This window comes from Passer domesticus, unplaced genomic scaffold, assembly GCF_036417665.1.
Source record: "Passer domesticus isolate bPasDom1 unplaced genomic scaffold, bPasDom1.hap1 HAP1_SCAFFOLD_200, whole genome shotgun sequence".
In the NCBI taxonomy this organism is placed as follows: domain Eukaryota; kingdom Metazoa; phylum Chordata; class Aves; order Passeriformes; family Passeridae; genus Passer; species Passer domesticus.
In genome coordinates, this window is record NW_026989981.1 from 55,047 (window position 1) to 66,784 (window position 11,738).

General features: G+C 54.8%; 1 protein-coding gene across 1 annotated transcript in view; it reads right to left on the reverse strand.

Moving 5' to 3' along the window:
* Nucleotides 1-11,481, reverse strand: part of LOC135292098 (myosin-binding protein C, fast-type-like) — a 44,978-nt gene extending 33,497 nt beyond the window's left edge. The window contains 10 exon segments of the mRNA XM_064406335.1: nucleotides 1,661-1,680; nucleotides 1,682-1,782; nucleotides 1,785-1,826; nucleotides 3,379-3,424; nucleotides 3,426-3,546; nucleotides 5,591-5,696; nucleotides 7,759-7,883; nucleotides 9,030-9,162; nucleotides 11,094-11,293; nucleotides 11,465-11,481. Coding sequence (XP_064262405.1) covers nucleotides 1,661-1,680; nucleotides 1,682-1,782; nucleotides 1,785-1,826; nucleotides 3,379-3,424; nucleotides 3,426-3,546; nucleotides 5,591-5,696; nucleotides 7,759-7,883; nucleotides 9,030-9,162; nucleotides 11,094-11,293; nucleotides 11,465-11,481 — 911 coding nt within the window.
* Nucleotides 11,482-11,738: the final 257 nt, after the last annotated feature.

Sequence of the window (11,738 nt, forward strand, 5' to 3'; positions counted from 1 at the left end):
GGGGTCTCAAATCCCAAAAAATCCCAACAAAAAATCCCAAAAAATCCCACCCCAAAATCCCCAAAGTTCCAAAAAATCCCACCCAGAAACTCCAAAAAACCAAAAAAATCCACCCAAAAATCTCAAAAAAACCCCAAAAAAATCCACCCAAAATCCAAGAAAGTCCCACCCCAAAATCCCAAAAAATCCCATCCAAAAATCCCCAAAAAACAAAAAAAAACCCCAAAAAAAATCCATCCAAAATTTGGGTTCCTGTCGTCGATCACCAGCTTGTGGATCCTGGGGGGACGGGGGGGGTTGGGGGTCCCAAATCCCAAAAAATCCCAAAAAATCCCAAAAAATCCAAAAAATCCCAAAAAATCCCACCCCAAAATCCCCAAAGTTCCAAAAAATCCCACCCAGAAACTCCAAAAAACCAAAAAAATCCACCCAAAAATCTCAAAAAAATCCACCCAAAAATCTCAAAAAAATCCACCCAAAAATCTCAAAAAAACCCCAAAAAAATCCACCCAAAATCCAAGAAAGTCCCACCCCAAAATCCCAAAAAATCCCACCCAAAAATCACAAAATCCCAAAAAATCCCAACCCAAAACCCCAAACTTTGGGTTCACGTCACCAATCACCAGCTTGTGGATCCTGGGGGGACAGGGGTTGGGGTCCCAAATCCCAAAAAATCCCAAAAAATCCCAAAAATCCCAAAAAATCCCACCCCAAAATCCCCAAAGTTCCAAAAAATCCCACCCAGAAACTCCAAAAAACCAAAAAAATCCACCCAAAAATCTCAAAAAACCCCCAAAAAATCCACCCAAAATCCAACAGTCCCACCCCAAAATCCCAAAAAAATCCAAAAATTTTGGGATTTTTTTTAAATTTTTTGGGATTTTTTTTGATTTTTCAATTTTTTGGGATTTTTAAAAATTTCTTTTTTATTTTTTTTATTTTTAAAATTTGGGGGGGGATTTTTTTTATTTTTTGAGGGGATTTTTTTGGGATTTTGGGGGATTTTTTGGGATTTTTTTTATTTTTTAGGGATCTTTTAAAATTTCATTTTATTTTTTGGGATTTTTTTATTTTTAGGGATTTTTAAAATTTCATTTTTATTTTTTTGGGTTTTTAAAAAATTTTGGGGGAATTTTTTTTAATTTTGGGGAATTTTTTGGATTTTTTTGGGGGGATTTTTTTATTTTTTGGAATTTTTTTGGCATTTTTGGGATTTTCTAAAATTTTTCAATTTTTTTTTATTTTTTAAAATTTCATTTTTATTTTGTGGATTTTTAAAAAATTTTTTGGGGTTTTTTAAAATTTTTTTGGGGATTTTTTATTTTTGGGGGGACTTTTTTGGGATATTTTTCAATTTTTAGGGATTTTTAAAAAATTCATTTTTATTTTTTTGATTTTTTAAATTTTTGGGGTGGATTTTTTTTTAATTTTTTGGGGTTTTTTAATTTTTTTTAATTTTTTGGGGGGATTTTTTTATTTTTGGGGTGGATTTTTTTTTTATTTTTTGGAATTTTAAATTTTTTAAATTTTTTTTATTTTTTCAGGAATTTTTTTCCAGGATTTTTTTGGGTGGTTTTTTTTTTTTTGGATTATTTTTATTTTCAATTTTTTTGGATTTTTAAAATTTTTTTCATTTCAATTTTGGGTTTCTGGCTCTCACCTGCCGGTGTGTGGGAGATGTGATGCGCTTGCTGGGCCGCACCTCGACGCCGTTCTTGAACCAGCGCCCGGTGACCTTCTCGTCCGACACCTCGCACTTGAACACCGCCTGCTCCGTGGCTGCACCGTCAGGTCCGCAATGCCCTGCAGCACCTCCAGCTGCTTCTCTGCACCCAAAATCCAAAAAAATCCGTCAGAATCCAAAAAAAATCCGTGAGGATCCAAAAAAAAATCCATGAGAACCCAAAAAAATTCATGGAGACACCAAAATGTCCATGGGAACCTCAAAAATCCATGAGGAACCCATGGAGAACCTCTGGGAACATCTGGAGAACCTCCTGCAGCACCTCCAGCTGCTTCTCTGCACCCCAAAAATCCAGGAGAACCCAAAAAAATCCGTGAGAATCCAAAAAAACCCCATGGGAACACCAAAAATCCATGAGGAACCTTGGAGAACCCATGGAGAACCTCTAGGAACATCTCCAGAACCTCCTGCAGCACCTCCAGCTGCTTCTCTGCACCCCAAAATCCAAAAAAACCGTCAGATCCAAAAAAACCCCATGGAGACCTCAAAAAATCCATGGGAATCAAAAAAAAATCCATGGAGACCCCAAAACGTCCATGGGAGCACCAAAAAATCCACAGGAACCCATGAGGAACCTCTAGGAACATCTGGAGAACCTCGTGAGATGCCTTCAGCACCTCCAGCTACTTCTCTGCACCCCAAAATCCAAAAAAATCCGGTGAGAATCCAAAAAAAATCCATGGAGACACCAAAATGTCCATGGGAAACCCAAAAATCCATGAGGAAACCCATGGGAGAACCTCTAGGAACACCTCCAGAACTTCCTGCAGCACCTCCAGCTGCTTCTCTGCACCCCAAAAATCCGGTGAACCCCCCCCCCCAAAAAAAATCCCTGGGACCTTCTGGATCTCCAGACCTTCCCTCAAACATCTCCAGGACCTTCCAGGACCCTCCAGGAACCCCAAAATTCCCTGGGACCTTCTCCAGGTGACCCTCAAACATCTCCAGGACCTTCAGGACCTTCCAGGACCATCCAGAACCCCCAAATTTGCCCTGGAACCTTCTGGGATCTCCAGAACCTTCCCTCAACATCTCCAGGACCTTCCAGGACCCCCCAAATTCCTTGGACCTTCTCCAAGGTGACCCTCAAACATCCCCAGGAGCTCCCAGGACCCCCAGATTGACCTGGAACCTCTGGGATCTCCAGAACCTTCCTTCAAACATCTCCAGGACCATCCAGGACCATCCAGAATCCCCAGATTGCCCTGGGACCTTCTGGATCTCCAGAACCTTCCCTCAAACACCTCCAGGACCTTCCAGGACCCTCCAGAACCGCCAAATTGCCCTGGAACCTTCTGGGATCTCCAGAACCTTCTCCACAGTGACCTTCAAACATCTCCTGGACCTTCCTGGAGCTCCTAGAGCCTTCCAGAACCTTCCAACTTCCCATGGACATTCCCTGGGACCTTCTGGGATCTCCAGAACCTTCTCTCAAACATCTCCAGGACCTTCCAGTACCCCCAAATTTGCCTGAACCTTCTCCAAGGTGACCCTCAAACATCTCCTGGAACCCTCAAACATCTCCTGGACCCTCCAGAACTCCCCCCAGATTCCTTGGGACCTTCTCTCAAACATCTCCAGGACCTTCCCTTGAACATCCCCAGGACCCTCCAGGAGATCTCAGGAGCTCTGACCTTCCACGATGACCTCGGCCTCGGCCTCGCCGCCGTTGGTCATGATGCTGGTAGCGGCCGGTGTCCTCCTTGGTGGCCTCGTTGAGGATCAGGAAGTGCTTCTTGCCGTCCTTCTTGAAGCGGTACTTGAAGGTCTCCTCGCGCGTCAGCTCCACGCCGTCCTTCGTCCTGCGCGCCGACACCGGGTGGGCGTGGAGGTGGACATGGGGTGGACATGGGGTGGACATGGGGTGGACATGGAGTGGACAACAGGTGGACACAGGTGGACGTGGAGATGGACATGGAGTGGACACCAGGTGGACGTGGAGATGGACATGGAGTGGACACCAGGTGGACATGGGGTGGGTGTGGAGATGGACATGGGGTGGGACATGGGGGTGGACACAGGTGGACAACAGGTAGACATGGAGATGGACATGGAGTGGACATGGAGTGGACTTGGAGTGGACTTGGAGTGGGTTTGGAGATGGACATGGGGTGGACATGGGGTGGACACCAGGTGGGCATGGGGTGGACGGGGGGTGGGTTTGGAGATGGACACAGAGTGGACATGGAGTGGACACAGGTGGACAACAGGTAGACATGGAGATGGACATGGAGTGGACTTGGAGTGGACACCAGGTGGATGTGGGATGGACATGGGGTGGATTTGGGGTGGGTTTGGAGATGGACACGGGGTGGACATGGGGTGGACACTGGGTGGATGGGGAGATGGACACTGGGTGGATATGGGGTGGACATGGGGTGGACACCAGGTGGGCGTGGAGATGGACACGGGGTGGACATGGGGTGGATTTGGGGTGGATGTGGAGATGGACATGGAGTGGACACCAAGTGGACATGGAGATGGACATCGAGATGGACATGGGGTGGACAACAGGTGGATGTGGGATGGACATGGGGTGGACACCAGGTGGATGTGGGATGGACATGGGGTGGACATGGAATGGATATGGAGTGGACATGGGGTGGACACCAGGTGAGCGTGGAGATGGACACGGGGTGGACATGGGGTGGATTTGGGGTGGATGTGGAGATGGACATGGAGTGGACACCAGGTGGACATGGAGATGGACAAGGAGTGGACGTGGAGTGGACAGGGGGTGGACATGGGTGGACATGGGGTGGACACAGGTGGACAACAGGTGGGCATGGAGATGGACACGGGGTGGACACGGGGTGGACACGGAGTGGGTTTGGGGAAGACATGGAGTGGACACGGGGTGGATTTGGGGTGGACATGAGATGGAGGTGGAGATGGACATTGGGTGGACATGGAGATGGACATGGGGTGGACGTGGGGTAGATACAGAATGGACGTGAGGTGGACAGAGGGTGGACACAGAGTGGGTGTGAAGTGGACATGGGGTGGATGTGGAGATGGACATGGGGTGGACAACAGGTGGACATGGAGATGGACACGGGGTGGACACGGGGTGGATTTGGGGTGGGTGTGGAGATGGACTTGGGGTGGACATGGGTGGACACCAGGTGGGCATGGGGTGGACATGGAGTGGGTTTGGAGATGGACATGGGGTGGACATCAGGTGGATTTGGGGTGGACGTGGGGTAGATGCAGAGTGGACATGAGGTGGACAGAGGGTGGACACAGAGTGGGTGTGAAGTGGACATGGGGTGGATGTGGAGATGGACATGGAGTGGACACAGGGTGGACACTGTGTGGATTTGGGGTGGACACGGGGTGGGTGTGGAGATGGACACGGGGTGGGCATGGGGTGTACACGGGGTGGGCGTGGAGATGGACACAGGTGGACAACAGGTGGACACGGAGATGGACGTGGGGTGGACATGGAATGGATATGGAGTGGACAGGGGGTGGACACGGAGGGGACATGGAGTGGACAACAGGTGGACAAGGAGATGGACAAGGGGTGGACATGGGGTGGACATGGGGTGGGTTTGGACATACGGACAGCCACAGGATGGACACATGGACACATGGCCACAGGATGGACACAGGATGGACACTCAGACACAGGATGGACACTCGGACACAGGATGGACACTCGGACACAGGGTGGATGGACACAGGATGGACACTCGGACACAGAATGGACACTCGGACACAGGATGGACACTCGGACACAGTGTGGATGGACACAGGATGGACGCAGGACAGAGTGGATGGACAGCCGGACACAGCCGGACAGCCGGACACAGGAAGGACAGCCGGACGGACAGCAGCCCGTACCACATGACCTGAGCGCCCTCCTCGGACACCTCGGCCTCCAGCACCACGCGCTCGCCCACCACCACCTGCTGGTCCTCGGGGCCCTTCACGATGGTCACCGGCGGCTCTGGGGGGACAGGGGACACGTGAGGGGACAGGTGAGGGGTCACAGGTGAGGGGACAGGGGACAGGTGAGGGACACCTGCTGGTCCTCGGGGCCCTTCACGATGGTCACCGGCGGCTCTGGGGGGACAGGGGACACGTGAGGGGACAGGTGAGGGGACAGCAGGGGACAGGGGACACCTGCTGGTCCTCAGGGCCCTTCATGATGGTCACCGGCGGCTCTGGGGACACAGGTGAGGGGACACGGGACAGGTGAGGGGACAGGGGACACCTGCTGGTCCTCGGGGCCCTTCACGATCGTCACCAGTGGCTCTGGGGACACAGGGGACACGTGAGGGACAGGGGACACGTGAGGGGACACCTGCCGGTCCCTCAGGACCCTTCATGATGGTCACTGGTGGCTCTGGGACAGGGACATGGACAGGTGAGGGGGCAGGGGACAGGGGACACATGACGGACAGGTGAGGGACACCTGCTGGTCCTCGGGGCCCTTCACGATGGTCACCGGTGACCCCAGGTGCCCCGAACCCCCTCCCCAGGTGCCCCCCAGATACCCCCCAGTTGCCACCCAGGTGCCCCCAGCTGCCTCAAAATCACCCCCCAGGTGCCCCAGGTGCCCCCCCAGGTGCCCCCCAGGTGCCCCAGGTGCCCTCCAGGTGCCCCCCCAGGTGCCCCCCAGGTGCCCCAGGTGTCCTCCAGGTGCCCCCCCAGGTGCCCCAGGTGCCCCCCCAGGTGCCCCCCAGGTGCCCCAGGTGCCCCCAGGTGCCCCCCCAGGTGCCCCAGGTGCCCTCCAGGTGCCCCCCCCAGGTGCCCCAGGTGCCCCCAGGTGCCCCCCAGGTGCCCCCCCAGGTTGCCCTCCAGGTGACCCAGGTGCTTCCACCCCTCCTCAGATACCCCCAGGTGCCCCAGGTGTCCCCCAAATCACCCCCAGGTGCCCCAAACCCCTCCCCAGGTGCCCCCCAGGTGCCCACAAACACCTCAAACCCCCCTCAGGTGCCCCCCAGGTGCCCCAAATCACCCTCCAGGTGCCCCACGTGTCTCCAGGTGCCCCAAACCCCTCCCCAGGTGCCCCCCAGGTGCCCACAGGCACCTCAAACCCCCCTCAGGTGCCCCAAATCACCCCCCCAGGTGCCCCCCAGGTTCACCCAAGTGCCCCAGGTGTCCCCCCAAATCACCCCCCCAGGTGCCCCCAGGTGCCTCCACCCCTCTCCAGGGTGCCCTCCAGGTGCCCCCCCAGCTCCTCCAGGTGTCCCCCAGGTGCCTCAAACCCCTCCCCAGATGCCCCAGGTGCCCCCCAGTTGCCCCAAATCACCCCCCAGGTGCCCCCCAGGTGCCCCCCAGCTGCCCACGAGCACCTCAAACCCCACCCCAGTACCCCCCAGGTGCCCCCCAGGTGCCCCCCAGGTGCCCACAGGCACCTCAAACCCCCCTCAGGTGCCCCAAATCACCCCCCCAGGTGCCCCAGGTGCCCCCCAGGTGCCCCAAACCCCTCCCCAGATACCCCCCAGGTGCCCCCCAGGTGCCTGAAATCCCCCCCCAGCTGCCCCAGATGTTGCCCAGGTGCCTGCCAGGTGCCCCAAACCACCTCACAGGTGCCCCCAGGTGCCCCCCAGGTGCCCCCCAGTTGCCCCAAATCAACCCCCCAGATGCCCCCCAGCTGCCCACAAGCACCTCAAACCCCACCCCAGTACCCCCGGGTGCCCCCCAGGTGCCCCCCAGGTTCCCCAGGTGCCCCCCAGGTGCCCACAGGCACCTCAAACCCCAACCCAGGTGCCCCAAATCACCCCCCAGGTGCCCCCCAGGTACCCCCCAGGTGCCCACAAACACCTCAAACCCCAACCCAGGTGCCCCAGGTGCCCCCCAGGTGTCCCCCAGGCACCTCAAACCCCACCCCAGGTGCCCCAAACCCCTCCCCAGGTGCCCCCCAGCTGCCCACAAGCACCTCAAACCCCACCCCAGTACCCCCCAGGTGGCCCCCAGGTACCCCCCAGGTGCCCACAGGCACCTCAAACCCCCCCCCGGTGCCCCAGGTGCCCCCCAGGTGCCCCCCGGTGCCCGGCGCTCACCCTTGACGAAGACCTCGGTGAAGCTCTTCTCGTCGTTGACGCGGCACTCGTAGGCGGCGTCGTCGGCCAGCGAGCACTTGTTGATGGTCAGGATGCGCTTGAGGCCCACGTTCTCGAACACGTACCTGGGGGGCACACCCCGGCACACCTGGGCACACCTGGGGGCACCTGGGGTACACCTGGGGGCACCTGGGCACACCTGGGGGTCTCTAGGGGCACACCTGGGGGCACACCTGGGGGCACTTGTTGATGGTCAGGATGCGCTTGAGGCCCACGTTCTCGAACACGTACCTGGGGGGCACACCCGGGCACACCTGGGCACACCCCGGCACACCTGGGCACACCTGGGCACACCTGGGGGCACCTGGGCACACCTGGGGGTTCCTAGGGACACCTGTGTCACACCTGTGTCACACCTGGGCACACCTGGGGGTGCCTGTGCCCACCTGGGGCACACCTGTGCCCAATTTGGCACACTTGGGGGTGCCTGGGGACACCTGAGTGACACCTGGGCACACCTGGGCGTGCCTGGGGACACCTGTGCCACATCTGGGGCACACCTGGGGCACACGTGGGCACACCTGGGGACACCTGAGGGACACCTGTGTCCCACCTGTGCCCACCTGGGCACACCTGGGAGTGCTGGGGGACACCTAAGGGACACCTGAGTGACACCTGGGCACACCTGGGCACACCTGGGCTACACCTGGGGGTTCCTATGGACACCTGGGGCAAACTTGGACCACATTTGGGCATACTTGGGAGTGCTGGGGGACACCTGGGGCACACCTGGGGGACACCTGAGGGACACCTGGGCACACCTGTGCCATACCTGTGCCCACCTGCTCCCCCGTGGGCACACTTGGGGGCACCTGAGGGACACCTGTGCCCACCTGTGCCCACCTGGGCACACCTGGGAGTGCTGGGGGACACCTAAGGGACACCTGAGTGACACCTGGGCACCACCTGTGCCACACCTGGGGGCACTTGGGGGTGCCTGGGGACACCTGGGGGACACCTGTGCCACATCTGGGGCACACCTGGGGCACACGTGGGCACACCTGGGGACACCTGAGTGACACCTGTGTCCCACCTGTGCCCACCCTGGCACACCTGGGAGTGCTGGGGGACACCTAAGGGACACCTGAGGGACACCTGTGGCACACCTGTGCCACACCTGGGGGCACTTGGGGGTGCCTGGAGACACCTGGGGCACACCTGGGCACACCTGTGTCCCACCTGTGCCCACCTGTGCCCACCTGGGCACTCACTTGTTGCTGGGCTTGATGAGCTGCCCGTTCTTGTACCACTTGAGCGGCAGGTCGGGGTTGCTGAGCTCCACCATCAGCCGGATCTTGTTGCCCTTGTCCACCTGGTAGGCGGGGTCCAGCTTCCGGATGAAGGCTGGGCACAGGTGAGCTCAGGTGAGCCCCAAAAAATCACCCAGGAACCCCAAAACATCCAAAATCCCCCAAAATCCACCCAAAATCCCCAAAATCCACCCAAAATCCCCTAAATCCTGCAGGGAACCATCATGGTGCAGCTTCCGGATGAAGGCTGGGCACAGGTGAGCTCAGGTGAGCCCCAAAAACTGCTCAGGTGACCCCAAAAACCGCCTCAAAACCCCAAAACATCCAAAATCCCCCAAAATCCACCCAAAATCCCCTAAATCCTGCAGGGAACCATCAGGGTGCAGCTTCCGGATGAAGGCTGGCACAGGTGAGCTCAGGTGAGTCCCAAAAAATCACCTGGGAATCCCAAAAAAACCACCTGGGAACCCCCAAAACCACCCAGAATCCCCCCCAAAAAATCCAAAATCCCCAAAAAATCCGAAATTCCCAAGGAAATCCCAAAGATCCCTCAGGGGTTCCACTGCCAGGTGAAGGCTGGGCACAGGTGAGCTCAGGTGAGCCCCAAAAATCACCCGGGAACCCCAAAAAAATCACCTGGGAACCCCAAAAAATCACCGGAAACACCAAAAAATCCAAAATCCCCCAAAATCCACCCAAAATCCCCCAAATCCTACAGGGAACCATCGGGGTGCAGCTTCCGGATGAAGGCTGGGCACAGGTGAGCTCAGGTGAGCCCCAAAAAAGCACCTGGGAATCCCAAAAAAAAACAAAACCCCCCAAAATCCCCCCGATTTTCCCCAAATTCCTTCAAAATTTCCCCAAAAAACTCAAAATTTCCATAAAATTTCCACAAATTCCCGAATTCCGCCAAATTTCCCGCACCTTCGCTCTTCTTGGGCTCCACCTTGATCTTCTTGAGGCGCTTGAGCTTCCCAGTCCTCCAAACCCCCCAAAATCCCCCCAATTTCCCCAAATTCCTTCAAAATTTCCATAAAATTTCCATAAATTCCTAAATTTTCCCAAAATCCCCCAAATTTCCCCCAAAATCCCACCTTTTCTCTTCTTGGGCTCCACCTTGATCTTCTTGAGGCACTTGAGCCTCTCAAGCCTCTCCCATCCCTCAAAATCCCCCCAGTTTTTGCCAAAAAACCCCAAAATTCCTCCCCAAAAAATCCAAAATTTCCATAAATTTCCATAAATTTTCCCAAAATCCCCCAAATTCCCCCCAAAATCCCACCTTCGCTCTTCTTGGGCTCCACCTTGATCTTCTTGAGGCGCTTGAGCCTCTCAAGCCTCTCCCATCCCTCAAAATCCCCCCAGTTTTTGCCAAAAAACCCCAAAATTCCTCCCCAAAAAATCCAAAATTTCCATAAATTTCCATAAATTTTCCCAAAATCCCCCAAATTCCCCCCAAAATCCCACCTTCGCTCTTCTTGGGCTCCACCTTGATCTTCTTGAGGCGCTTGAGCCTCTTGAACCTCTTCCATCTCCCAAAATCCCTCCAATTTTCCCCAAAATTTCCCCAGAAATGGCCAAAATTTCCATAAATTTCCATAAATTCCCCAATTCTCCCAAAATGGCCCAAATTCCCCCCAAAATCCTACCTTCGCTCTTCTTGGGCTCCACCTTGATCTTCTTGAGGCGCTTGAGCTTCCCCAGTCCTCCAAACCCCCCAAAATCCCTCAAAATTCCCCCAAAAAAACCTCAACATTTCCCCGAAATTGCTCAAATTTCCATAAATTTCCATAAATTTCCATAAATTGTCCCAAAATGGCCCGAATTCCCCCCAAAGTGCCACCTTCGCTCTTCTTGGGCCCCACCTTGATCTTCTTGAGGTTCTTGAGCCTCTTGAGCCTCTCCCATCTCCCAAAATCCCTCCAATTTTCCCCAAAATTCTCCCAAAATTGCTCAAAATTTCCATAAAATTTCCATAAATTTCCATAAATTTTCCCAAAATGGCCCGAATTCCCCCCAAAGTCCCACCTTCGCTCTTCTTGGGCTCCACCTTGATCTTCTTGAGGCGCTTGAGCATGCCGCGCAGGTCGGTGATGCCGTACTGGAAGGCGATGCGCTCGTACTCGCTCTTCTTGGTGACGCCCTTGAGCAGCTCCCAGATCTCGGGCGGGATCGTGTCCTCCTCGTCGTCCTTCTTCTTCTTCTTCACCTCCTCGGCCTGCTCCTCCCTGCCGAGGAGCCATCATCATCGTCATCTTCACCGTCGTCATCTTCGTCTACTTCGTCCTTGTCCTGGTCATCTTTGTCCTCATCCTTGAACTCATCATCTTCATCCCAAAGTCATCCTCATCCCGACCCTGTTCCTGTCCTCATCCCATCCCCATCCTCTTCATCCTCACTCCATTCCTGTTGTCATGGTCATCGTCATCATCATCATGGCCGTGGTCATCGTCATCATGATCACCATCATGGCCGTGGTCATCATCATGGCCATGGTCATGGTCATCATCATCATCATCATCATGGCTGTGGTCATCGTCATCATGATCATCATCATGGCCGTGGTCATGGTCATCATCATCATCATCATCATCATGGCCGTGGTCATCGACATCATGATCATCATCATGGCCGTGGTCATCGTCATCATGATCATCATCATGGCCGTGGTCA